The sequence below is a fragment of the Fimicolochytrium jonesii genome (assembly GCF_025526975.1).
Source record: "Fimicolochytrium jonesii strain JEL569 chromosome Unknown EV422scaffold_21, whole genome shotgun sequence".
NCBI classification, from domain to species: Eukaryota; Fungi; Chytridiomycota; class Chytridiomycetes; order Spizellomycetales; family Powellomycetaceae; genus Fimicolochytrium; species Fimicolochytrium jonesii.
Window position 1 is genome coordinate 122,259 of NW_026515688.1, and position 25,150 is coordinate 147,408.

General features: G+C 55.4%; 10 protein-coding genes across 10 annotated transcripts; 1 reads left to right on the forward strand and 9 right to left on the reverse strand.

The window, feature by feature from the left end:
* Positions 1–136: 136 nt before the first annotated feature.
* EV422DRAFT_169491 (soluble NSF attachment protein) lies at positions 137–2,365 on the reverse strand. Its single transcript, XM_053065072.1, has 9 exons — positions 2,033–2,365; positions 1,845–1,949; positions 1,548–1,603; positions 1,432–1,460; positions 1,194–1,355; positions 956–1,093; positions 705–863; positions 503–632; positions 137–322 (listed from the first exon to the last, which is right to left on the reverse strand). Exons 1-9 carry the CDS (start codon positions 2,055–2,057, stop codon positions 299–301), a joined length of 828 nt encoding a protein of 275 aa, XP_052923452.1. The 5' UTR covers positions 2,058–2,365; the 3' UTR covers positions 137–298.
* Positions 2,164–3,489, reverse strand: EV422DRAFT_537265 (uracil phosphoribosyltransferase-domain-containing protein). Its single transcript, XM_053070894.1, has 4 exons — positions 3,299–3,489; positions 3,084–3,217; positions 2,808–3,017; positions 2,164–2,642 (listed from the first exon to the last, which is right to left on the reverse strand). Exons 1-4 carry the CDS (start codon positions 3,397–3,399, stop codon positions 2,404–2,406), a joined length of 684 nt encoding a protein of 227 aa, XP_052923453.1. The 5' UTR covers positions 3,400–3,489; the 3' UTR covers positions 2,164–2,403.
* Positions 3,490–6,040: 2,551 nt separating this feature from the next.
* EV422DRAFT_537271 (uncharacterized protein) lies at positions 6,041–6,796 on the reverse strand. The gene has a single exon (XM_053070895.1). The coding sequence runs from the start codon at positions 6,691–6,693 to the stop codon at positions 6,217–6,219; it is 477 nt and encodes a 158-aa protein (XP_052923454.1). The 5' UTR covers positions 6,694–6,796; the 3' UTR covers positions 6,041–6,216.
* On the reverse strand, positions 6,797–9,929 carry EV422DRAFT_537277 (trypsin-like cysteine/serine peptidase domain-containing protein). Its single transcript, XM_053070896.1, has 10 exons — positions 9,154–9,929; positions 8,818–8,906; positions 8,716–8,748; positions 8,503–8,638; positions 8,395–8,413; positions 8,110–8,315; positions 7,902–8,018; positions 7,720–7,823; positions 7,558–7,650; positions 6,797–7,457 (listed from the first exon to the last, which is right to left on the reverse strand). Exons 1-10 carry the CDS (start codon positions 9,818–9,820, stop codon positions 7,275–7,277), a joined length of 1,647 nt encoding a protein of 548 aa, XP_052923455.1. The 5' UTR covers positions 9,821–9,929; the 3' UTR covers positions 6,797–7,274.
* A 134-nt stretch (positions 9,930–10,063) lies between these two features.
* Positions 10,064–11,165, reverse strand: EV422DRAFT_537282 (uncharacterized protein). The gene is made up of 2 exons (XM_053070897.1): positions 10,674–11,165; positions 10,064–10,592 (listed from the first exon to the last, which is right to left on the reverse strand). Exons 1-2 carry the CDS (start codon positions 11,134–11,136, stop codon positions 10,390–10,392), a joined length of 666 nt encoding a protein of 221 aa, XP_052923456.1. The 5' UTR covers positions 11,137–11,165; the 3' UTR covers positions 10,064–10,389.
* Positions 11,166–11,641: 476 nt separating this feature from the next.
* Positions 11,642–14,195, reverse strand: EV422DRAFT_537284 (uncharacterized protein). The gene is made up of 2 exons (XM_053070898.1): positions 11,700–14,195; positions 11,642–11,670 (listed from the first exon to the last, which is right to left on the reverse strand). Exons 1-2 carry the CDS (start codon positions 14,161–14,163, stop codon positions 11,648–11,650), a joined length of 2,487 nt encoding a protein of 828 aa, XP_052923457.1. The 5' UTR covers positions 14,164–14,195; the 3' UTR covers positions 11,642–11,647.
* Positions 14,196–14,620: 425 nt separating this feature from the next.
* Positions 14,621–16,338, forward strand: EV422DRAFT_579934 (flagellar C1a complex subunit C1a-32-domain-containing protein; the record flags this gene model as incomplete). Its single annotated transcript, XM_053073330.1, has 8 exons — positions 14,621–14,817; positions 14,895–14,960; positions 15,030–15,116; positions 15,177–15,259; positions 15,328–15,469; positions 15,535–15,709; positions 15,773–16,028; positions 16,112–16,338. Exons 1-8 carry the CDS (start codon positions 14,726–14,728, stop codon positions 16,336–16,338), a joined length of 1,128 nt encoding a protein of 375 aa, XP_052923458.1. The 5' UTR covers positions 14,621–14,725.
* Positions 16,339–16,375: 37 nt separating this feature from the next.
* On the reverse strand, positions 16,376–17,862 carry EV422DRAFT_537290 (uncharacterized protein). Its single transcript, XM_053070899.1, has 4 exons — positions 17,800–17,862; positions 17,305–17,732; positions 16,867–17,019; positions 16,376–16,791 (listed from the first exon to the last, which is right to left on the reverse strand). The coding sequence occupies exons 2-4, from the start codon at positions 17,414–17,416 to the stop codon at positions 16,679–16,681; spliced, it is 378 nt and encodes a 125-aa protein (XP_052923459.1). The 5' UTR covers positions 17,417–17,732; positions 17,800–17,862; the 3' UTR covers positions 16,376–16,678.
* On the reverse strand, positions 17,767–24,249 carry EV422DRAFT_537294 (uncharacterized protein). Its single transcript, XM_053070900.1, has 17 exons — positions 24,070–24,249; positions 23,881–23,971; positions 23,600–23,807; positions 23,264–23,532; positions 23,038–23,199; positions 22,691–22,975; positions 22,236–22,634; positions 22,080–22,172; positions 21,596–22,012; positions 21,268–21,520; positions 20,644–21,209; positions 19,892–20,573; positions 19,612–19,826; positions 18,762–19,541; positions 18,506–18,682; positions 18,093–18,435; positions 17,767–18,019 (listed from the first exon to the last, which is right to left on the reverse strand). Exons 2-17 carry the CDS (start codon positions 23,926–23,928, stop codon positions 17,838–17,840), a joined length of 5,079 nt encoding a protein of 1,692 aa, XP_052923460.1. The 5' UTR covers positions 23,929–23,971; positions 24,070–24,249; the 3' UTR covers positions 17,767–17,837.
* A 71-nt stretch (positions 24,250–24,320) lies between these two features.
* EV422DRAFT_537296 (uncharacterized protein) lies at positions 24,321–25,142 on the reverse strand. The gene has a single exon (XM_053070901.1). It carries the CDS (start codon positions 24,979–24,981, stop codon positions 24,595–24,597), a length of 387 nt encoding a protein of 128 aa, XP_052923461.1. The 5' UTR covers positions 24,982–25,142; the 3' UTR covers positions 24,321–24,594.
* Positions 25,143–25,150: the final 8 nt, after the last annotated feature.

Consider the following 25,150-nt stretch of genomic DNA (forward strand, 5'->3'; position numbering starts at 1 on the left):
GCGGTAAAGGAAACGCATCATGAAAATAAGAGCAGGATTTACCATAGATATGAGTATGAGCAGTACGGCGTACGTAGCGTTTTTAGTCCCACGCCACCCGCATCTTTTTCATCGGGGCTATACCCACCATCGATATAGCCACTACTTCTAAAAGTATACTACCATTGAAAAAATCATCACACCCGATTGTGCTTCAACACACCATATCTTGAAAAACGATAAATGCATGGACCGAAAAGAATACGTATGTACAGTATACGGAACCTTTCAGAAATCCCCCGTTCTGTACAACCCGCTTTCACAAGAACCCCTCCTCCTCAACCTCATCCTGCAACGCCTTCACATTCTCGGACTGCGGTTGCGGCGCCGGCGCCGGCGGCAACGCCTTTTTCGTCGCTGTGGGTGCTTTGAGAGTGTGTGCTAAACGGTTCACCTGTAAAAAAATCACATCCGCGTGTCAGATGACTGGTTTGAAGAGGAGGGGGGGGGATATGTAAGATACCTCGTTCTCGAGATACTGCACCGGATGCCGCTTCAAGCTCGAGTCGATGGCGGGCTGGTCGCCGTCCTGGAACGCTTGCACGAGGGTTTGCGCGATCTGGCCCTCTTCTGAGCTCGCCAGGCCTAATTGTCTGATAAAACACGTGGGGGTGTGTGAGTTGGAGGCAGCCGGTGCATCATCCGACCCCCCCCGGAAAGCTTACCCCATCCCCATCTCCAACCTCCGCGCGGCTTCCCCGACGTCGCCCAGCGCCAGAAGGATGACGGTGCTTGAGAGCATCTGTTTGTGGAAATTCATCTTTTGGTCTAGCTTGGCGAAGGCGGTCGTTAGACGGGTCGACAGGTCCAGTGCTTTCGGTAACCTACGGAAAAAACAGAGTCAAGCGATCGGTGGGTGCGATTATGATGTGAGAGGATTGATGGGAGAGGATTGAGGGGAGGGGAGGTTACTGACCGGTTATTGCGCACGCAGACACCGATGGCGCGTTTGAAGACGTCGACGCCGAACCGCATTTTGTTCTCTTCTTCGTACAACTTGCAGGATTCGTCGTACATCTCAATACTCTTTGTTGGGTCTGCTTGTTCCAATACCCTGTGGGGGTGCATCGTAGACAGGGGGATCATCAGCCACCACCATTCGCAATCGACATCAGAAACGAACACGAAACGGTTGAGTGGACGAGCACACATACTTGGCACCCTTCTCCAAACTCTCCCCTGCCCGATCGGCGCTCCCCTGCGCCAGGAACAGGTCGCTGACTTGTCTGTACAGATCTGCAGCGTGCGCGGGTTGGGAGAGGTGCGTTGTTGTGAGCAGGGCGGCGGCGTCGAGGGATTTTGCTGCTAGGAAGAGACTGTGGGATAGAAGGGGCGGGTGAGTGTTGACGCTTGGCATATAGGGTAGCACGGGAAAACAAAGGGGTTTCATACGAATCGAGGTGGCGGTGACATTCCGATGCCTATACAGATCTCGCAATATACGAGCAAACAAACAATCAGTCGTCCGCCAAACGTCGTCATTTGATGGGAAGAAACGGCATTTTCACCTTGACGTACGCCTCACAAGCCTGATCAAACGCACGAGCGTTCTTGAAACTCGTTGCTGCAAAATCAGACCAGCCTATTAGGTAAAGGAAACAGAAGCATTTTCCATCTCACTCATCGTCCTTTTCCTATCACCCCATATCACCCATACGATCCATCACCACACCTCGCACACATGCATTGCGACTCGCTCCCTAGATGCACATACCACCTCCGTTTCCCCATCTCCCGGCCCCTCTCCGCCTTTCCCCCCATCCACATCCCCGCAACCCCAGCGACCCGTCATCCCCACAACTCACCCGCAGCCTCGTACCCCTGCACAGCCATATCCCAATCGGGCTTCTCTTTCCCGAACAGTGTCTTTTTGTTGCGGGCCTTTTCGGCTGCTGTCATGAATTCCATGCCTGTCGCGGAGGGAAAGACGATGAGGTGAGTGATCTGCGGGAGGTGAGAAGAGGGGAAGCGAGGGGAGGGGAGGATGGGCTACCTTCGCGGAGTTTTGCGTCTGCCATCTTTGAAGTCTGGGGGGGCTGGAGTTTGGGGCGAGGGGGTGTGGGATGTTGTGCTGGATTGGGTGTTGCAAGAAGTTTGGGAAAGGTGCGAGAGTTGCGGTTGCGCCGTCATCGCTTTGGGAGATTTGCACGCGTTGCCCAACGCTCCCCTCGCACCTCGCAAAAACCCATGTTGAATCATTAAATGATGTAGAACGCTACGACTATGCCGGGATGATACATTGATGAAGAAAGCCGAACGCCGATAACATCACAAGCTTGAGGTCCTTTGGGGGAAGCATCTACGTCTGCGTTTGTACACTACGAAGCCGTATCCCTCCCTAGCTTCCTCCTATTCCTATTCCAACTAAACCCCCTCAGTTCCAAAGTACCTACACCCAAAATCGCCCAACCCCGGCATAATATACTTGTTCTCGTCGAGCCCGGCATCAATCTCCGCCGTCACGATTTTCAGCCGTGGGTACGCCGCGAGCACTTTCTCGATGCCTTCGGGTGCGCAGATCAGGTTGACGAAGAGGATCCGCTCTTCGGGGACCCCGTGGTCGATCAGCACTTCGATGGCTTTGTTTGCTGAGCCGCCGGTTGCTTTGGGGATGAGACGGAGAAATGGGTGTCAATGGAGCGAAAACGGATGGTTGGCGCTCGATTCGCTCGCGTAACAACCGCGATCGTTCTCTGTCGCTCACATCTACTGCTCGCTTCGCGCGCCAAACCGCCCTCACCATCGCCCGTCGTTCACCACACACTCACCCAACATCGGATCAAGCAGCAAGCAAAAGCGATCCGCAATATCCGGGGGCAACTTTGAGTAATAAAGCTGCGGCATCGCAGTTTCCTCATTCCTCTGAATCAAGATCTTTCCAATCCTAACACTCCGACAGCAATCCCTCAGCCCTTGTTCCATGGCTTCACCCGCGCGCATGATGGAAACGCCGCAGATTTTGCCTCTGAACCCGAGGCCTAGAATAACGATGGGGTTTTAGATAATGCAGATATCGTGCTTGCCAAAACGTCGAGAGTTCGTACCATTGTACTTGGCCCCGGTGGGAGTGGAGATGACCTTATCGATAAAGGGCAAATGGTTGAGAGCCTCTTCGACGAGGAGACGGATGACACGGTCGCTGTAGAAGATAAAGTCGCCTCGCTGGGTTTCTTTGTTTCTGTTGCGTGAATCCGGGGTGTGAGTGATTGTGGTGGGGGGGGGGAGTGAATTCACGCCTCACACCTCTGAGAGGACGAACCTGACGATAGACATGAGAGCCTTGAGCTGCGGGGTCTGTTCCAGCAGAACGACCTGCTCTGGCAGAGCGGCGTGCTTTTCTTGGGTTCCTCCTGAGACCATGGTTGCTGGAGGAACTTGTTTTTTTTGGCGGCAAGTCCCAGGCCAAGAAAGAGTGGAATGAGACGGAAGCCACGAGAGGGAGTCGAGAAAAGGAACGCGCATCCGGTGACCTCCCGCTCGATTTGCTCTTGCGGCGGGAGAGAAAAAGACACCCCAGCGCGTGTTCTCCTGTTGCCCCTCTTTCAATGAATACTGTCCTCAGTAAGTCACTCGGACTCAGGAGTCACTCGGGGTTCTGCACGTTGCAAGAAGATGCACACCGTGTTCTTCTGTCTGATAGCGTGTCCGATCTTCCCTTCGGCCTCCCAGTCCGCCCCCCTAAAGGAATCCACTTCATTCCCCTTGTGCTCTCCTGCCCAAACAGCCGAAAGACGCTTGCAGCTGCACATCCAGTACCTTCTTCCCAGCCGCCGGCACAGAGAAGGATAGCTTATCCTCCCCTGTCCGACAACCGCCTCCTTCAGGTGTGCACTCTCCCGGCGTCGCGCTGCCGAAAAACCCGCCTAGATCACACACAATCTCACACCTCCACTTGACATAACCATCGCGACACTCGGCCCATATCCGCTCTCCACAAAGCTACAGTCAAAGCACAGGAAAGATGGGCCCACCGCACGGCCGAACACCGGTGCGATCCACCAATAACAATGTCCGCATCACAAACCACCACCCGCCGCGCTCCATATTCTCCTCCTTCACCGGGATCTTCTCGGGAGCTAGCCGTGGGGTAAGTATCCATCCCTATTGGTGGAGCCTTCCAGCATAAACGCATCGTCAGTGGATGATTCATGGTGGCCTGCACCTTCACAGGTAAACAACATCCTCGGCTCTGTCTTCAGCACCTCCGGCTCTCGTTCATCCACATCATCCTCAACCCTCCCGCGTCGCCGAACGTCAGGTGCCATAACCAAACCGCACCCGACCCGTTCCCGTCCTTTCCGCCCCTCCTCCCTCTCATCGTCCACCACTGCAGCCGCCGTTAAACGGGGAGACGCCATTGCGTTGCAAAAGACGCGGTATGGCCAGTTGGCGTTGAGTGAGTTGCGTGAACAGGAACGGGAGAAGGAGAGGGAGGGTGGTGGTCTTGGCGGGGATCCGATGCGGAGGTGGGGTGACTCGGCCCCACCAGGTGACGAGGATCTTAACGGACACGACGAGAATGATGTTGGCGAATCGATCAATATCCTGGGCATCGCGCCGTGTGCGGAACCGGACGTGATGCCAATGTCGACGCCGGTGGTGAATGGGAAACGAAAAGCGGAGCATGAGTTTGAGCCGATGGAGGGGGTCGTTGTGACCGGGGAAAGCGAGCTGAGAAAGAGGGTGAAGGCTGAGGATGCTGTCAGAGGTATGTAATCAATGGGGAGTCGGTACTTGTGTGGTGCGGTCACGGCACCTTCTCGGAAGCAGAATCCCACTGACATCCCGAATATTGCACTCTTGTAGCCCCATCACCCCAACCACAAGCTCAGACCCCAGACTCCCAACGGATCACGGAGCTGGAACGCAAAATCGCATACCTCGAGGCGTGCGTCCTCCGCGCCGCTGCTTCCTCCTCACCGACATCCTATACAGGAGCACCACCACCGCCGCCCCCTCCTCCAATGAACGAGTCGTCGTCCGCGTCTCCCTCGAATGCTCATTTGCCATCTGTAAGTCGTGCTCACATCCCCGTGGGGATGCACCGAGTCTCGAAAGCAGGGAAGATGCGGATACTGACCTTTCTTTCGTGAACCCAGACCCCCCGCGACCCCCGCAATAACAACACCGGCCACCCGCTCATGCGCCGTCTGTTGAGCGAGATGAAGAGCGTGCAGTTGAAGAAGATCAATGTTGCGCGGTACGCTCCGTGAGAGTATTTCACACCCTCACTACACAGCCATGCTTATGTTTCGCTTGTGTTTTCAAGATCACCACGTGGAAGTATCCTCGATTCAGCGCACCGCAAACGAACCGCCGCCGCCTCGCAACCTCCACAGCCCGTCTCATACATCACCAATGACGCCATACACCCCAACAACGCTCAACGATCAAACGAAGAGGAGGCGGATATCAGCGACCTGGACCTCGAGCGGCACATGGAGCGTAGTCTGAGGGGAAGGTATCGGAGTCTGAGGGAGGAGTCGCCGCCTGCGGAGGTGGAGCACGAGGCGGAGCGAGAGCAGGTGCAGGTGCCGAAGGATGGCATTGTGGAAGTTCAAGGCCCGGAAATGGGCGTTCGTGAGGGTGGGAGCGCGGGGCGGACCGAAGCGATGCATGGTGCGACCGGCCCGGGATCGTCTCGGAACGGTGACGGGGTGGATATGCGGGGCGTGGACATGGATGTGGAGATGCATGTGGAGATGGATGGGAATAGCAACCACCCGCCCGCCGCCACCATCCACCACCAACCCGACCCCCGCCTCCCACCCACACCCACCGCCACAACAACCCGAACCACAAACGAACAAGAAATACACAGCGTCCCCAGCCGCAGCGCATCACCCAGCATCACCTCCCTGCACAGCAGCCACGCCAGTGAATACGACACCCCCTCGGATCCATACGACAGCGACGACGACGGGTCCGGGTCAGCGGCGGGGACCATGTCCAGTGACGCGGACGCGGACGCGGATGTGGGTGCTCGGGCCAGTGTTGGGGGGAAACGGCCGCCGGGCGGGTACGATGCGGGTGGTGACGTTGTTGAGGTTTTGGACAGCGGGGAGGAGAGTATGAGTGGGAGTGGGAGTGGGAGTGAGGCAACCCACGATGACTCCGATAGTGAAGACGAGGAAGGTACAGAAGCGATCCACACGTGGCACCACTCGCACACACCCGCTAACGGGGTCGTCGTCGTCGTGTCGGCGGCCACGTCCCTGGACGCGTCTGCGGATGAGGAAGAGGCGTCGGAAGCGTATGATCTGAGCGAGGAGGAGGAGTGTTTCCGTGGGTTCGATGGGGCGTCTGCGGATGAGGAAGAGGCGTCGGAAGCGTACGACCTGAGCGAGTCGGAGGAGTGTTTCCGTGGGTTTGGTGGGGCGTCTGCGGATGAGGAAGAGGCGTCGGAAGCGTACGACCTGAGCGAGGAGGAAGCGTGTGGCCGTGGGTTTGACGAGCTGGACGGGGACGAGGTTGACGTGGGGTCGGAGTATGACTGCGACTCGGAATCGGAAGCGGAAGAGGAAGCGGAATCGGTGCAGCCGCCGGGTGGATTGCTGGGCGACCCTGTGGATCGTGCACCTGAACCCGATCGCGCCGATGACGTGACCGCGACCGAGTTTGGGATTCCGACCGGTGGACCCAAGCCCCGCGCATGCCATAGCCGCGGAACCGAGACGACCACCGCGGGTGTCGGGAGCTGTGATGAGGAGGGAAACGACGGGCTTGGCGGGGATGTGAGGGGGGCTGTGGAAGGAGGTGGGGAAGGGGGTATGGAAGTGGGTGTGTGTCGCTAAGGGGGGTCTGGTGCAGTACATTCTACCTCCCCCGAATTCACAAACCCAACGTGGGCGCAGAGGATATTTATTCGTACGGGCGTAGTGGTGTTTTGGGTTGGGGTTGAATACTCAACATGGGTGATGGGAGCGGGGTGACAAAACTATATCATGTGCGACTAACTGTATGAAGAAGAGCAAACTTTTGGGGAAAAGCGTCATATGAGTACATTTCGGTGAATTCTGTGCATGAACGGGGGTTGTGGAACCACCCAGAACAGCCCCCCGAAATGGGTTGTTTTTTTGCTATATTGCCCTAAACTGTAAAGGTCTACACTACGACGCAACCCGGGGACAAAACGCCCCCAATCTCCCAACGAAGAAATCTTCCCGATCCGCAAAGCTTTCTCAATACCCACTCGTGCATCCTCCCCCTGATCGCCCCGACACCGTTCGCCCTCCTCAACCCCTCCCACTCTCATCCACATGAACGCTCTCATCAAACTCATCGGGCCGCACCACCAGGTCCAGCTGCTGCACCTCCCACCGCTGCGACCGCCCGTCCCAGTCGATGTCGAGGGGAACGCTGCGCGCGACGCGGAAGGTGACGGGCTCGTGGATCTTCAGACCCATGTGTTTGTAGACCTGAATCAATCAAAATAAGGGGGCGTTGAGGGCGGGAGCAGACAGGGGCGATGGCAGAACGGGATGGGGGGAAGGGGGGAGCGCATCGTTGGGGTTTTACCTCTTGGCTGCTATGCACGGGTTTCCCGTTAACGGCGGTGATCACGTCCCCCTCGGCGAGGCCGCCTCGGGAGCTTGGCGAGTCGGGTACCATCTGAGAAACGAATACAACGTTTGAGGGTGTAGATTCACACTGTGGAGGGATGGATGGATGGGTACGCACGGCGGTGATGATAACCCCGCTCGTAGCGGGAGGGAGGTACGCCCACTGGTTCTCTTCACGGAGCTGCGTTTGGATGTCGCGGGTTAGGGTTACCATCCTGCATCCTACCGAAAAGAAAAACATCCATCCAGAAGTGTAAGTGATTGGTTGGATGAGGTGAGAGATATGTGAGAGAGACGCACCTAACCAGGGCCGCACGATCCTCCCTTCATTGTGCAGCTGATGGATCAGGTCGAGCGCGTTGTCGGCCCGGATCGCGAAACTTATGCCTTCGCCGGCTGCGCGGGTCGTGTTGATGCCTACCAACCCCAAAAAAATACATTTCCATCAATCAACTCCCATCCCCGTCCTCGTCCCCCCAACCCCTTTCCTACGCCTATCAACACCCACCAACAACCTCCCCATCCAAATTAACGAGCGGCCCCCCCGAGCTGCCCTCATGTATGACGCAATCGGTCTGTATATACTCGACGCGGACATCGGAGGAGGCTGCGCCGATCTCGTCTTTTGCGCGGCGGATGGAGGAGACGACGCCGGCTGTTACTGTGTTTTGGAGGCCGAAGGGGGAGCCGATTGCTATTACCCAGTCGCCGAGGCTGTGTTCGGGAGAGGGGTTAGTATGGGGAGGGAGGATCGGTGACGGGGTGCTTGTCAGGAGGGGGACGTGGGGATTACCGAAGGTTGATGTTCGTGCCTGGAGGATGTATGGGGGTGAGGTGGTGAGCATTCGCGGCGGGCACGGCCACTCCGAATCTTTGTTCCACTCCCCATCCGTTTACTCACTCAATTTGAGCACAGGCCATTTCCTCGGTACATCCCCCGGCCGTGGCCTGATCTTAACCACGGCCAGGTCAGACATCGTATCCATGCTGTGTATGTATCCGTCGTATTCTGTTCCATCTGTTGCTGTTACCGTCAGCTGGGTGGGGGGAATGCCGTTGAGGTCAGGTGGGGTCTTGGGATAGGATGGTGGGCATGGGAAAGGGTATAGCTTACCTTGCTCCCGTCACTCATGTCGCAGACTACGTGCTAAGAGACCAGGACGGTTGACACCTTGTTTTCCATGATAAACGTCACGATAGAGATGCCAGTACATACGGCATTGGTCAAGATGGACCCGTCTTCGTCGATAAAGAACCCTGATCCGGATGTCGCGAGGCTTTCTTTCGAGAGCATGGATGATGTTTCTGTAGGGATAAATGAAGGACGCATGGATGAACCGGTGAATGGAAAGAACGATACATGGATAAACAATGGTCGGACTGACACCCCTGCTCGCTACGCTCGCGACAAGGATGTTGGGCGAGATATTATAGGAACGACCGTTCGCTATCGCTCACATTCACTGCTCGCCCCATAAACCGTATTCGCTCGCTTTGCACGCCTCAGACACCGCATTCCCTCCCTCCGCTCGCGGCCGGTCACGCAACTCACCAGTTACAACACAAATGTTGACAACGCTGCCCGCCGCACCCTCGACCGCATCGGCAATAAACGAATGACCCCTTCCCTTGTCCTTGTCCTTGTCCTTCCCCTCTTTCCCACCAGTCCTGTCCCTCCCCTTCCTCAACCCGTCCCTCCACTTATGCCGTCTCTCCTCCTGCTGCTGTTGTCCGTGCCCATGCTCCAGTTCCCTCTCGCGATGATAATCCTTATTCCCGATAATGAAGACGGCGGGCGAGTCCGGGTCCGGGTCGTGGTCGTCCCGATTGTTGTAGTTATGAGACGAGGAAGACCAAGGCCCCCAAGCGGAGACCTGTCCTACTTTGAAGCCTAGAAGGAGGGAGACGACAGTTGCAAAGAGCCATAGTGGGACGCCTGTGGTGGAGGGGTTGGTGGTGGTGGGATGTGGTGCTGAGCGTGCGGATAGTCGGGGGTGGGGGTGGGAGTCGCCTGGGCGGCGTCGTGGTGCTGGCGGTCCGCGTTGCGCGTGTGGTGGTGGTGGTTGTGATGGGCGACCGCTGGAGGGTGCTGTGCGGTATAACTTTGCGAGGGGTTGATGATACGTTTGTGGCAGTAGGCGGTTCATAGGCTGTTGCTGCAAAGCGAGGGGTGTTGGGAGGGGGAGCCCGTGTAGCCGTGGGGCGCGGACGCCGACCATTGCGGTTCCTCAAGAGGGTGAGTGTGCGAAGTTGCAGAAAGGTCCGAGCGGAAGGAGGAGGAGGGAGGCCGCGCGCCCGTGACAAACGGACGTAGCGAACAAGACAGACTCCCGCACATCTCCCACCTGTTGAAACTTGAACGACACGCAAGCAGCCTCTTCTCTGGATGGGGTCGTGCACGTGATCTGCATCTCGCACATGTTGGGCATGTTGAGATGGTTGATTACCCCCCCCCTCTCAGGCCTGGGTGGGTGCTGCTTCTCGGGTCGAGCACGCGTTCCTCTGGGCCTGCTTCATCTACTTCATAGGCTTCCCCCCTCACGAGAGTCCACACCACTCTCGCTCCGTCTCCTACTGCACCCAGCACACAGCACGTCTGCTCTCGCTCAACCGAAGAAAAAGGAAACGCTCCAGCAATGCTTTCTATACCAGACATCATCGCCCTCGTGCCGACGGAAACCCGGAAATGGGCCGACAAGGATATCTGGACGTGAGTGGGGCCGGGCGGCCCAAGGGAGAGAGAGAAAGATGGCTAGGAGGGAGACGGGTGTGCGATACGAGGTCCATCCTACGGTGTAGATGGGGTCCAAAACTGTGACCATCTCGGAACTCCTTGGTGTGCCAGATATTGATGCAGGACAGGATATCGCTGAAGCACCCCAATCCCCAGTTCCCAACACTTTCCTTGTCTTTCCACCCTTTCCAGGCTAGCGGTCTTCTTCGACCTCGACACCACCACCGCCGCGTTGAGGTACCTCGATACACAGGCCGGTATGCTTTGTTTTTCCTTTGGGGGGCGTGTAGTGCTGTCCATGCACATCCCATGTATATCTGACCGTCTTGCTCTCCTAGTAACGAAAGTAAACGGACCAGCCAACAGATCCTTCTTCCAAATCGAAGCCGAAACCGACTTCTTCACAGTCCTCCCCTTCATTCCATTCTGCACATGCTCCCTCGCCCAATCGAAACCGTCACACCACACACGCATATGTCCGCACATCCTCGCCGCCCATCTCGCCATCCATCTCGATCGGTATGCGAGTGTGACGTGGGAGGGGGCCGAGTTCTTGGAGTGTCTTGCTGGGCGGTAGTCGAAGGGGGATCGGACATGGGAGTGTAGAGCGGGGATGCGGACAGGGGCGATTGTCGGCACATCCCGATATGTATGCACGACCAGTCGGGTGGGTGTATTGGAACCCCCTATTAGGTCGGTCGCACGGCCCAAAAAGTGACTTCCCCGCCCTGCACCGTTTTCATCATTCCCTCCCCATCGGGCGTACCCGTAGTGCATTTGTACATACATCCCGTCACACATCAATACGCATATCGTTTTTTTGGCCCCATTCCAACCGCCCACATGAATACAGCGTTTTGGGGTTTCGGTTCATTATTTCTTTTGTTTTCTGTTTGATCTTGTTCGGGGGGTTATCTGCATACGCCTGAGTGGTTGGCAAAACACTATACAAATGTGGTGCATATATATATACAGCACCCGCTCTTCGACTCCGAACCCCTCAGTGATGCACATCCCCCATGCATCCATGCCTCATCCCCGCATCAGCATTTTGCGAAAATCATCTTGCGATTTCGCTCCGGCGGGAGGCTCACCGCCACTCCCAGTAGCACCATCCGCTTTGGCACCCTCCCCTTTCGGCACACCGCCCAGTTTCTTCTTCGGCGCCGCGGCCCGTGCACGCGGAACGAAGGACGTCAGTGTAGTCGTCGAGGCGGGCGCGGGCGTGTCCGTTCCCGCCTTGTTGTGAGAGTTGGGAGCGAACCCCAACCCACCCTTTCCACCCCTCCCCCTGCCCCCACCGCGTCCCCGCTCACCTCCATGTGACGCCCCTCTCCCCCTCCCCCCCTTCGCCGCGCCCCTCTTGTTCGGATCCGGCACACTCACGCTCACCACCCGCCCTTCCACCGTCGTGCCCTCCAGCGTCTCGACGGCCTTCTTGGCGCCTTCCTCCTCCACATACTCCACAAAGGCCGTCCCGCGGGACCTGCCGTCGGATCCCACCATGACTCTGACGTCGCGCACGTCGCCGCAGGGCTTGAAGAGCAGCTCGATATCCTCTTTCTGCAGCGTGCGCGGGAGGTTGGTGACATACACCTCCCTCCCGTCCGCGGTGCGGGGTTTGGTTTTCTGCGGGTTGGAGATGGCGACCGAGATCTGTTTGCCCAGGATCTGTTTCCCGTTCGCAGCGAGACTGGTACTCGCGGCGTCGGCGCTCGCAAACTCGATGTATGCGAACGCGGTGGTGGGGCGTAACATCAGCCGGATCTCCCGGAGATGGCCAAAGGGTGTGAAGAGTTCCCGAAGGTGTCGTTTCTCGGTCTTTGGGTGTAGATTAGCAACGTAGATTTTGTTCTTCTCCTCCACGCCTGCGAAGTTCCAGATCGAGTGTTCGGGTTTGCATCGCACGACGGAGATGGTTTGTTCGCAGAGGGTGGATTCGTGCAGGGCGACGCCTTTGCGGACCATGGCCGCATCGGCGAATTCGAGGTAGGCCTCGAGGGCGCCGGTGGTAGGGTTGGGTTGGAGGATGACGTCGAGGAGGGTGCCGCAGGGGGAGAAGTGGTGTTTGAGGTCGGTTTCGGTGGTGCGGGGGGAGAGGTTTGTGATGTAGAGCATGTTGCCGGCCATTTTGTTGTCCAGGATGTGGAACTCGTACATGTTGCCTTTTGCGGGTTGCGTTGTCTCCGCCGCTGAAGTTTCGGCGTCGGGACCTTCCGATTTGGGCCGTTTGGCGCTTGGTTGTTGGACATTTGCGTCCACGTCATACCCCCTTTGACGCTTGTTATGGATAGTTCCGTTCTGCGGTGCCTCTCCTTGTGCCGGGACGTACGTGTCCAGCGGCACCGCAGCAGCCGCGGCGGGATCCTGGTTCTGTAGCAGTGCAGCGTCCTGCTCCCTCCGCTTCTGCAAAATCCTTCCCTGCTTCTTGATTGCCGCCGCAGCCTGGTAGTACGCCTCCACATCGCCCTCTTCTCGCTCAAAAGCGAGCCACGCGTCAAATACGCGTTCAGGCCAGTCTAGGTTGCGCGCTGCAGCGGATTTGAATAGCGCTCGAGCTTGCTTAGCTGTTCCGTACTGTCGTTCAAAGCGGATGTATTCGAGCCATAAATCACTTTGCGTGCCGAATATCTTAGCGGTGTCAGCGTAGACAGCGCGGGCCGCGGCAATGTCCTTCGTCTTGTGCACCAAGATGTGGATGAGGTCGCGTTCCAGACGGAGGAAGGTATCCCCCGGCGGGTATTGTGCGCGCACAAACTGGATCTTCTCAAGGTACCCATCAACGACCGTTTTCGCCCACTCCGCGTTGGTCCAGTCTGCCTGCGGCGACGACGCTTCCAAATCTTGCCACGCCAGCAGCAGCTTGACCATCTCGTCTACGTTTCCAAGGGTGGGGAGATATGCGAGCCCGCGCTCAAAGATGTCGAGGATCTCGATCAAAGGTTTCTGGAAGTGGCCCGAGATCCGGATGTGGTGGCTCCACATATCCCCTGCCCAGGGACAATTACGCACGGCTCGTACGGCGATTGGAAGTACGACGAGCTCGACGGGGCAGATGATCATCATGTCTACGATATAGGCATCCCAGAGGGTTGCGTCCAGACAGTGGGTCGCAAGAGCGCGTTCGTAGAGGGTGCGGATCCGGAACTGATCTGTGCCCTGCTTTTTCTGTTTCTCAAATTCGATGTAGCGGAGGTAGTCCTCCACGCTTCCTCCAGAAGCTTTCAATGCATTCTCATAAGGTTCGCGCGCATTCAAGAGCAGGCGCGTCGCTGCAACCAGAGCGTTGGCGGCTACCAGCTGCGCCTCATAGTTCGCAGCGTCCCAAGTGCTTTCAAATGTCGAATAGGCGCTAAACGTCTCCTCAAGCTGCGCATGGGGCTGCTGTAGTCGCCGAAGGTACATCTGTCGTAATCGATCCCTCTGTTCGTCCGATTTGAGTTGGTCGAGTAGCTGGGCTTCGAAATCCCTATATGTGTTCCAGACCGTAGCGCTTTCTGTAAAGTGCAGCTGTGTTGCGAGCAGGGCTTGGTCGCCAACCTCACGCACGTCCTGCGCCGTTGGCCAGTGATCTTCCAGGTTTTCCTCACTTCCTTCCATATTCTCCGCCGCCTCCGTAGCCTCTTGATACTGCTGTATGACGAATCCCAAAAAAGCGCTCCAAAGCCTGATGGACAAATAGTCCTTCCCAGCACGAGCATAGAGCTTTCCGACATCCTTCTGCTCCCCCGGCGTCGCAGCCATGCGGGCATCATCATCAATCCACTCCATCCACAGACTCTCTGACAAGGGGAAGATCGCGGCCATAGCCTCTCGCGCTGTTCTCATTGCATCGAAATCGAAGGATTGACGGAGAGCGGTGATGTACTCGATGTGCGCGTTGTAGTCGTAGGGATTGGCGTTTAGGCGTTCTTTGAGTTCGAGAACGGCTGCGTTGGCGACGGTTGCTGAGGTGTTGGTGTCGTGGAGTTCATCGCCGTCGTCGTCGTCGTCGTCGTCGTCGCTGCTATGGTCCGAGGAGAGATGGGCGTTGTTGGTGATGGCTGCTGTGTCCATTTTATCGTCGTCGTCCGAATCGGGAGAGATAAGCTCGTCGACGTTCATTTCTGCGTTGCGGGAGGGGTACGGTAAGACTGATCTTGAGCTCGGAGTGAATAAAAACGAGACGACAGAAAGCGGTTATTGCTTGTGGGGAAAGGGCAGAGAGAACAAGCGACGCGCTGTCGGATGTCCCCCTTCCCCGCTTTCCACTTCCGCTCGCTTCCGTTCTCGCCGCGGGCATTTTGACACTTTCCCTGTTTCCACTCTTCTTACCTACTGCACCTTCCTACCTGCCTTCGTTTTCTGCCATATCTCTTCCTTTCCGCTTCTACGTCCCTCATCCGCAAGCATGGCCGCAACTGCATCATTATCAAGCATGACCCCTGGCGCCTCCCATAGCTCGCACGAGTTCATGAACCCAAAGAGTCCCGGTCTCGTGTGGTATGTCCTCCCACGATGGGTCTCTTCCCGACGCATTATCGTTCATACTCATTCCTCGACCTCCCACCTTCCCAAAGGAAACACCTGTCCATGCAACAAATCTACGATTTCAACTCCATAGGGCCTGCTGACGAAGCTTTAAGGTACGGAATGTGCCTCTCTTTGTGTGTGGAATGCAAAGAAGTGGTGTTGATGTGATACATTGGATTCAGATATCTGAACACGATATTCAAGACGGAGCCGGACATGGATCCGCAGCGGAATTTGATTCTGATGGATTTCTATTATTATACTTTGAGGTAAGAGAGGGCACAAGGCCGTTGTAATACCTGGGGCTCACACCATGTCCTCATCGACAGGTTCGCCAAATCGAGCAACCTCTCACCCATGCAAGCTTCCGTCTTTTTCTCCATCATGAAAATCACGCATGAGCGGGCCACAGGTAAAGCCTTCTCCGCTCAACCGTCTCTATTCTCCACTCCATCTCACATCCTCCATTTTCCGCCATAGCATCACCGTTCATCCACCTCGAATCCGACTACCACTTCTTTCGGGACCTCCTCCTGAAACACTCGATCCACCGCCCGCCTTTCAGCCAGAAAGTATTCTCGCTTCAGGAAGTGAAAATCATCGAGGAGTATGCTCTCAATTCGTAGGTTCCCTTACCTCCCATCTGCATCCGTGATTTCACGCTCACCTTTGTTTTGTTGAACGCAGATATTTCCGCCACTACCTCATGTACAAATACGCCTTTACGCAGAAACTGCGGCTGAATTTCACGCTGGATAATGATGCCATTGAGGAGGTTGCCGCGCCGGCTGCTGCCGCTGTTGGAGGTGCTGCGCGGAGGGACAGCGTTGCTGTTGAAAGCGAGAAGGAGGGGGATGGGGAGGTGAGTTCCTTATTTCTTTCGGGGATGCGGTCATCTTCTAAAACATCCCCTATATGGACGCAGACCCCCGACGTACCCCAAACAGACTCATCCGCCGACCTGTCCGCATCATCGGGAACCATCCCCACAACCACAGCCGCCACCGTGGACGACACCTCACCAACGGAGCCCGCAACCGCACCTGAAAAGGACAAAAAGCCCGAAGACGCATCCCCCGCACCACAGCCGACGGCGACGGCCACTGCAGAGGTGGAGCAGGTCGTAAAGGAGACGGAGCAGCCGCAGGGCGAGGATGGTGGCGAGGCTGGTGCTGGTGAAGGTACGGCGTGCATCACACTTACAGTTCCTCTGTCCGCGACATACAATCTAACGCCCCCCTATTTCCCACCCAACCCCACCCAGCCCACCGCCCAACTCCCCAAGAAATCGCAACCGCAGAACTCTCCAACTTCATCAGCACAACCCTTGCCACGCGCATTGACGATCTGCGCAAATCGCTGCTTGCCAAATTGCAGACGCAGGAGGATCAGATCAATAACAAATTGAAACGGTTGGAGGATAGGCAGGAGGAGGATGCGGGTGGGGCGGGAAAGAAGGGGCCGAAGGGGGTGGCGGGGAAGAAGAAGTAGTAGGACTGTGTGTGATGGACTTGCGTTCGGGCCATGTCATATTTCGCCGATATATGCTTCATACCACATGTATCACAACATCCGACAAAGATTCTTTGTGCAAGGCATGTCTATTGTGAAATGAAGCCAAAAAGGGGGAGAGTGAAGCGGAGTAGACGGAGCTGTGATGGGGATGGGCATATGCGGGCGCAGAGGGGTTGCTATATTATCAAATGCCCCCGGGTGGCTACGCTCCGTGGATTGAGGCAAGGAATCCGGCGGTTGTGGAGTAAGTATCAGACTTTCGATGCTGCATAAATAATCCTGCGAATGCATGATCCCCAGCGGTGCCAAAGCTTCCCTACGCCGAACAACACTTCACCGGCGCCGTCCCAGCCCGCTGCGGCGGCTGCCCCTTCCTACTCCGGATCGACTCGTTGTCGTTGATCTCCTTCTCTTCGTCTAATCGGAGCTCTGAAGCATCACCAATGAAAATTCATCAATATATTGCAGATAACCCGAAAAACACAGACCATTGATGATACTCACGAAACGTATCCTCCCGCTTCCTAACGCCCTGTACAACATTCCTCCGGATGATGGTTGCCGCTTGGTTTGCGGTAGTGACTAGTTTGGTGATTGCGGCGGGGTCGGTTTCCTTTGCTGATTTGAGGAACTGATCCCGGGTGTATTGGCGGGCGCCTGCGAGGGTGAAAAGAGGTGTTAGATATCATGGGGGCTCGTGGGTGATCGCCCAACTGAGATTTCGCCATACAGCCGCCGCTAGGGCCCGCCTCCAACTATCTCCCGTTGTCCTTTGCCAACCCGTTTAGCTCAAGTTTTCTGCCGTTTCATTCCCTCCCGTCCTGCGACTGTGTCACCCCGACAAGAACGCAAACGTGACCACGGTTCTCGTCAACGCCTTCCAGCCCGACCCGACTCCCGACTCCCCCAACCCCATATTCTACCTTCAGCCCCTGAACTCACTTCTTATCTGAAACATATCCTGCCCAAAAGTCTTCTTCTGTGCGCGCAGCAGCGCCTTGTATGCCGAAAGCACCTGCGTGCGGAGCGGTGTTGTTGCTGATGCTGTTGACATTCTGTGGGGTTTCGAGGGGAGGGCGACTGCAACAGTGTGTGTGTATGTGGGTTGCCTATGGAGGTGCGAGACGAGCGGGTCGAGGCTGAAGTAAATAGGACTGACCGACGCTGACTGCCAGGTGTGGTGCGAAATGGCGGAATGAGTGTGTCGTCGAAGAGCGAGTTTTCCGAGTTGCGATCAGCGGGAGTCGGAGGCGGGAGTGGGAAAAATCTCCCCAAGTCGTCCTCAAGTGTTCTGCAGTGGCTCCCACGCGTAAAGGAACACGTCTGAACAGGGAGGATGGGATATGCCCAAGGGGGGACTGAGAAAAGAGGTCAGAGTTACCACACCCTGAAATTCTCACATCTGTCCCACCAAATTTATTGAAAAACACAAAACAGAATATTATGAAGTATCTCTCAACACACAACCCACTTCTCTAGTATGAATTGAACCCGTTAACCCCACTGTAAGCTCCCTGCTGCACAATGGGACCCTGTTGGCCATAGCCCACCGGTGCGCCGCCGCCGTATCCGACGCCAGGCATAGGGCCGCCGGGCATGGGGCCGCCGCCGTATGTGATCATTAGTGGGTTGCCGAGGCCTGGCATGATTGTGGATTCTATTCATGGGAACAGAGGGAGAAAAATCAGATTCCTGGCACCGTCTCACGAGAGTGAACTCCCGTAACATACCTTGCTTCTCCTTCTCCTCCTCCTTCTGGGACCGATCTGTATTCGACTTTTCCAGCTTATCCACTTTCCCCATGTACTCGCGGATAATTTGGATGAAATACGGCATCGCAAAGTCGTTCAGCCCGTTCCTCCACGCAAGCTCCATGATCACGTCCGGCCGCAAGAGCTCGTAGCACGTGAATAGGCACGCCGCGAAACACTCCTTTTTGTCGCTCTCGATGAAGAACTGGAGAAGCTCTTCCGCGGTTTCCGTGTCTCGAGAGATGGCCGCCGTTTCCATCGCGTCTTTGTACAGCTTGTCTTGCTTCGAGAGCGTGATGGATTGCTTCCAGCGCCTGTTTTTCTACATTTCGTGCGGGCACAGTGTGAGTCCACTTTCCATGAGCAAGCGCCCATCTGCAACAACTACAAACCTTGTACAGGTGTGCACTGATGCGCCTGAACTCCAACAGCTCGTGCTTCTCCAAGCGCTGTGCAAGCGCAATGTTGTCAAAGCTGTCAAAGTTGTCGATCGAGTCACGCAGAGACTTGTAGTCCTCTTCCTCGATGAGCAGGTCGTTGTAAGCCGTGTTGACGGCTTGGTTGTTGGCCTAGAAAAGAACGCCAGAGTTCGCCATATCAGTCTCATGTTACGACAATCACACAATCACGAAAGTGGTGTGTACACACCTGCTGAACAGAGATCAAGTAAGGCTTGATCAACGGCAGGTTGTTCCCCTTCTGGAACATCTGCACAACACGCGTATGGTCTACTCGCGGCGTCAAAACCGTCAACAAGTCGTTGATCAACAGTGGCTGGTGCTCCAGGTAAAACCTCAACGCCTTGTAGTAGATCTCCAAGTTGGACACCTTCACAATCACGTCCTTGAAGCCGGTATGGTCCCACGCATCAGCCGCGTGCTCCATGATCGTCAACGCAGCATTGTCATGTTCTTCATAGTGGCTGTACAAGAACACCAGTTCGGGCCACATGTGCGCAATCTCGGTAGCGCGAATGACCTTGGGGATGTTGATGCGCTGCCAGAACAGCTTGAGGTGCTCCATGAGGCGTTCTGGCTTGTACTTGGAGTACAAGATCCCCAGCTCGGTGAACATGCCCATGTGCGCACGTTCCAGGCCCAGACCGGCTTCGAGAAGCGACATAAGCTCGTCGAAGTGGCCGCGGCGCTCGTAAAGGCGTATAAGCTCCTCGAGCTCCTCGGCGTGAATGATGAGGTGCAAAGCGCAGATTTGGGCCAGACGGAATTCGCCGTTTTCCACACAGGCGGCGTTGACCTGTTTCCAAACCTTGGTGGAGTTGGCTTTGCGAGCGCAGTCGACAGCGGCTTGGTACTCGTTCAGATAGACCAAGGTAGAGGCGAGACGTGCCCAGTTGGACACGTTGTTGAAGAGGATCTTGGCGGCCTCGTACATCTTCTCCTCGAAACACCTCTCGCCAACAACAGCGATCTTGACGCGAAAAGCATCACATCAGCAACTCATTCCAGAATGGTCAACTATCAAAAACGTGAATACCAACCTGAGCCAAGTTCGGGGAAGAGATGAACTCCTCCAAATCGGCCAAACGGCCAGTCTTTGCATACGCAAAGATCAGCTCGCTCTCAACAGCCGGCTCGCGGACCTTCTTGCGAGCGGTTTGCAAATATCTGACCAAGTCCTCGTACTTGTTGGCACGACTTGCGACCTGGATGACCTCGCCGTAGTTGGTGGCATCGTCGGCCTTGATGTAGGAGTCTGATGACCGAGCGAATTAACCTCATACACCCAAGGTGCACATAATAACGGAAACAAAATCGTACCAATAGCCTCCGTCACACGCATATGGTCAAGCTGCGCCTTCGCAAGCTTGCTCCACACCTCCGGCAAGTCCACGCGCTCCGCAAACTCAAAAGCGCGGTCCAAATCACCAATGTTGTCCAAAAGCACAGCAATACCGTTTGAGTGCTGCTCGTACTTTTTGTAGATGGAGAACGCTTCCTCGTACAACTCGGCATTGACAGCGATGTTCGCAATGTCGGGGGCATCAAAGTTGTCCAAGCGCGAGATGTAGTCCATCACACGGGTCTTGTCCGCCTTGATGGCAGTCAAGATCAACAAGTTCTGCAGGTTCCTGTTGTCGCTGAAAGCAGATCCCTCCAAGACAAGCTTCTCCAACAGTTCAATGAGCTCGTTGGGCAGGTCAGCCGCCATGAAGGCCTTGACGGTGACGGACACATCTTCGGGATCCTGAGTTTCGGGAAGAGCGGTGGCGACGACCTGGTCGACTAACTGCCTCCGGAAAGCGTTGGTGGTCTGCAAGGCGAAGTTCCACAACTCGGGGTCCCGTCTCTTGACAAGGTAACGGGACTGGTGTTTGAACATGGAGTTGTCGTTCGTGATCTGGATCAACTCCTGATCGCACTGCCCGCGTTCGTAGGCAATGTACGCCAGGTAGGGATCACGCTTCTCGCAGTACTTTCCGACCACGCGAGAGTCGTAGAACTAGAAGTAACAGAGGAATGTAAGCAAGAATGAACCCGCGCATGAAACGACAGGATGCTTGGCAACTCACGGTGTTCTCCTTGAGGAAATGCTCGGCATTGGCATTGGTGTCGATGTAGATCTTCGCGATGGCATTGTAGATGTGCACATCGGTGTTGCCCTCCTTGACCTTGCTCTCAAGGAACGGCAAGAGAAGCTTCAATCGGTTCCTTTTCTCCGTCTCCTCCACCAAGCGATCCATGGGAACAGCGCCACGAACAGACATCAACAAGGTCTTGATGACGTTCTCATCGCAGTCAACGTCAAGGAGCCCACCGATGACCTCGGGTGCGCGGCTAGGGTTGACCTTCTGGACGTAGATCTCAATGAACTTGTACAAGTTGTTTTGGTACAAGAACATGACGAGGTCGTTGACAAAGTCGAAACGGTCGCACACGATGATCAAGGGAAGCTGGTCAGGCAGCTTGGCTTCCTTGAGGAAGTTCTTAACCCGCTCGGGGTCGTAGCAGTTGCTCTCGCGACAGATGCGCTCGACTTCCTTGAGCTGACCGGTCCTGCAGGCGGCCTGGATGTACTTGAAGTGGACTTCACCGTCTTGGCTGAAGTTCACCACAGATCCCAAGTAGTAGTACAGACCTACGGAGAATATGTTAGACACGGGATGAATCGCAAGCATCGTCATCACGAAACCCACCTTCGAAGCTCTTGTAAGACTCGAACATGTCAATCAGGTTTTTCGGACCAAGCTGTTCCGAGTACTTCGTTGCAATCTTGACGACGATTTGCAAGTTTTGGCGAATGTTGTTGTTGAGCATCTCCTTCAGAGACTCAATAGACTGCTCCACCGACAGGCGACCGAAGAAGTTCACAACCCACTCGGGGTTCAACAGGTGAGTGTGAACAATGGTGCGCTTAATGTCATAAATGTCCGTGTAGTGCTCAAGCGCCTAACATCAAAAAAATATGAAGTGGTTAGGTTACGCGAAAGTTGCCCAGGTATAAGAGTTGCAACAAGAGCCTACCCTCTGGAACAACCCAGCCTTCTCGCAAAGCGATGCAATATAGGCACGGTCATAGTGAGTGAACATCTCATTGCCCAAAATCGCATCAGCGACCTGAGGGGCATGCAGAAGGTTCATCTCCAAAAGCTTTGTTTGCAAAGCAGCGTGCTCGGGCTTGTTCTCCTTCAAAGCGTCCAACAAGAACGAAGTGGCTTGCTGAACCATGTTCAATGAAGAGAACACATCCACGATCGACTCGAGCGGGACCAGGGGTCCGTTCTCGTCGTTGACGAGGAGACTGGCGAACTGTCCTCCCTTGTCGGGGTCGATTCGCATGATGTACTGCAGCAAATAGGCATAGTCGGGCTGGTACCCGACCTTCTTTGCGTAAAGAACGATTTTGTCATATTGCTGCGTCTCGGCGAAGCATGCAACAACCTGGAAAATTCGTCCATGGATGAGGAAATGTTCTGCAAAGCCATAGGTTTCGTGACTCTGTCCATACCTTGCTAGGGGCATTGGCCCGAAGGTAGACAGAAAGCGCAAGTGTCGAGTCGAATTGTTTCACGATATCTCCGAGCTCTTCGCTGCACTCGAGCTATGGAAACGAATATCATTCAGCTACCGAAAAGATCGTGACCCAACCACTGCCCCGCTCTACCTTGTCCTCCTTCAACCACTTCTCCAAGAGCTGTTTGCGGCCTTGCTGCAACACAGGCCGGGCAAGTTCGATAGACTCGTACTTGTTCAGAACGCCGCTCTCCAGAAGAATTCCAAAGTACTGGAGAATAGGAGTGATCTGACCAGGCGCAACTTGAACCTGCTTGAATCGCTCGATGGTTGCGGGCGTCCTCAGCATACCGCGAGGAGAGGTGGCGGCGATTTTGGTCGCCTCCGCATAGTTTCCCGTCTGCATGTGGTGGTTAAACCTTTCCGCCACAATGTTGTCAGCTCCAGGTAGGTTGTTGCGGGTAGCCAGCCGCAACGCCAACTCTGGGTTGTTCAAAGTGCTCAAAATATACGGAATCGTGTTGTTCTCATCAACGCTGACGGAGAGGACCTGCAAAAAATGGAACGTGAGGGGGAATTCATGATCATGCCTTCAATTGTCAGTACCTGTCCTTTCCGGTTGACACCAATGATTCCACCAGTCGACTCGAGCTCAGCGGTCACAAAGATGGTGTCACCGCTAATGCGATTCATGTAGATACATGTTCCGGTTTCCAGATCGTACAGATGGATGAAACCGTATTTCGTCACAAGGAAGATGATGTCGTACTTCTTGCTGACCTGCATAGCGACGGGGAAATCTGTCACCGCGTCGGCAGGGAAGAAAACATCGACAGCACGCTTTTGGAAAACTGGCGTGCCCTCTTTGTGATCGACCTCAACAACGTGCAGCTGGCGGATTTGAGAATCGGTTAGTAACCTAAGTTGCCGGATCCGCATGCTTCATGCCTCACCTTCGCTCCAGTCGCAGTGCGCACGGCAAAAGTGAAAAGCTTCACAGGTGGTTGTGCTGGGTCGACTTTCAATTCTGCAAAAGCACCAGCATGACCTTCCAGGGGCTGAGACACGCCCCTCTCCTTCGAATAAAGCTGCATGTTTCCAACAACTCGTCCTTGCTATTACCATAGATCTGAGTGAGAAAAAAAAGTCCGACTGCGAGTATTCAGTTTTCCGCTTTACCTGGGCCGAGATGCCGATCAGCAGAAGCCACTTCTCGTCGGCCGACACACGGTAGTTGATGATTTGCGACCCGACAAGGTTGGCGTTGCGATCGAACATCTTCTGGGGCTGAGCGTCGCCTTCGGTGGACCAGTGGAAGACTGCGGTCTCGGTCACAACGCCGAGCGTCGACAATGATATCCACTTCCAGAACACAACGTCTTCAGCCATCATGTGAGACTTCACTTTCGCCTTCATCTCAATGTTGAAGATTTGCAATTGTCGTCCGGCTGCAGAACGCCCAACGAACGCTTTGAGAACGCTGCAGAGTACAATGACGGAAAAGACCCTACGGACCTTTCAGTGCAATGACCTTCGTGGCCGGGTTCATGATGGCAGAGTCCGCGGTGATGGGTCTCCGTATGACCTGCGATGGATCGTTCATGTCGATGATGACAACCTGGTTCTGCTCGCCAACCTTCTCCCGGATGCAGATGAATTTATCTGACTCCATCGTCAGGGTGTTAAACCCGATGTTGGCTGCATTGATGCCCAAATTCTGGAGCTACACAATAAAACCGGAGACAGTTGAGAAGCTGAAGAGTTATCGACGCAATCCTTAAAGGAGGCTTTCCTACCTGAACATGCTCCTGGAACTTGATGGGCAGGTTCTGACCCCCGGACATGACTGTATCTGGTGTTGTTGGCCAACCGGTGTTGATGCAACTGCTGTGGGAAAAAGTACCGATTTAGATGCGCTCTTTGTGAGGGTTGCGGCGTCCCTCCTTTGACGCGTTTGTAAGTCCCAGCGATTCACAGTACTCAACTGGAGTCAGAAGTGACTGGGTGCGGGAGGTGCAGCCCTATGCTTTGGTGCGACGATGATGCGACCGATCTGGAAGAGAGGACAGGTAGTGTTCGGTGTGTCGCAGCTCTTATGGTTCGCGAAGGACCCGACGGTGCTGATGGCGGACAACTGTAAAGTTGCGGTGCGTGGCCGTTTCAATGGAGAAATGAGTTGCGCCTCATCGTTTGTCTCGCTCGCCGGCGCCCCGCACTGGAGAACACGCTTTGCGCCTGTGACTCATCATTCTCAAGTTCGCCCAACTTGGCTATAGACGCTGGATCTGGAGACCCTAGCTTCACCATGCATCAGAACGCTGCTCGATTGCTGAAAAATTATAGTACCATATCCATACAGGGTGATACTCATAGGAGGCATCGATGTTCTTCTGCTTGACGTCCTCGAATTGCATGTCCCACTACGTTTCACGAGGGTGTTTATATGTACAAATGGCTCATCAAAGAGCTATTCTACTTCTCGACCCTCCGCCGCTGCCCTCCATTCCGTTCTAGTACAAGCCGTACGCCCAAAGAGAAGCCAAAGCGGCCAGCGCTGGCGCCCCCTGTACCAGCCAAATCTTTCTTGCAGCGGTAGCGCCTCCATACAGCGCCGCGACGCCGACGCAGCTGAGGAAAAAGTACGCCAACTCGGTAGCAAACTTGATGTCGGTATGCGTGAGCGACCACACGAGGCCAGCGACGAGAAATCCGTTATAGCAGCCCTGGTTTTTAGCGAGGGTTCGAGTGAGGCGATGGGCGGCGATAGCTGCGTCCGCTTTGGGGATACCGAAAGCCCTGTTTGCGCTTGGTGTGCCGAACGTGAACATCTCTGCGTACATGAAGCACGCGTGCTCGACGGCAACGAGGCCGATGAGCGCTTGAGTGAGAAGTGGCATTGATGCAATACGATGGTTTCAGGAGTCGGCGTATGTAAGATATGACACTGGCTATGCCAAGAACACTTTTTCGCTTGGGAGGAGAAGGTTCCAAGTCTTCCCAATGTACAGTACAGTATATATCTATGCGAGCAGTTCGTCTTGTCCACAGTTCAGGCGACCAACCGCT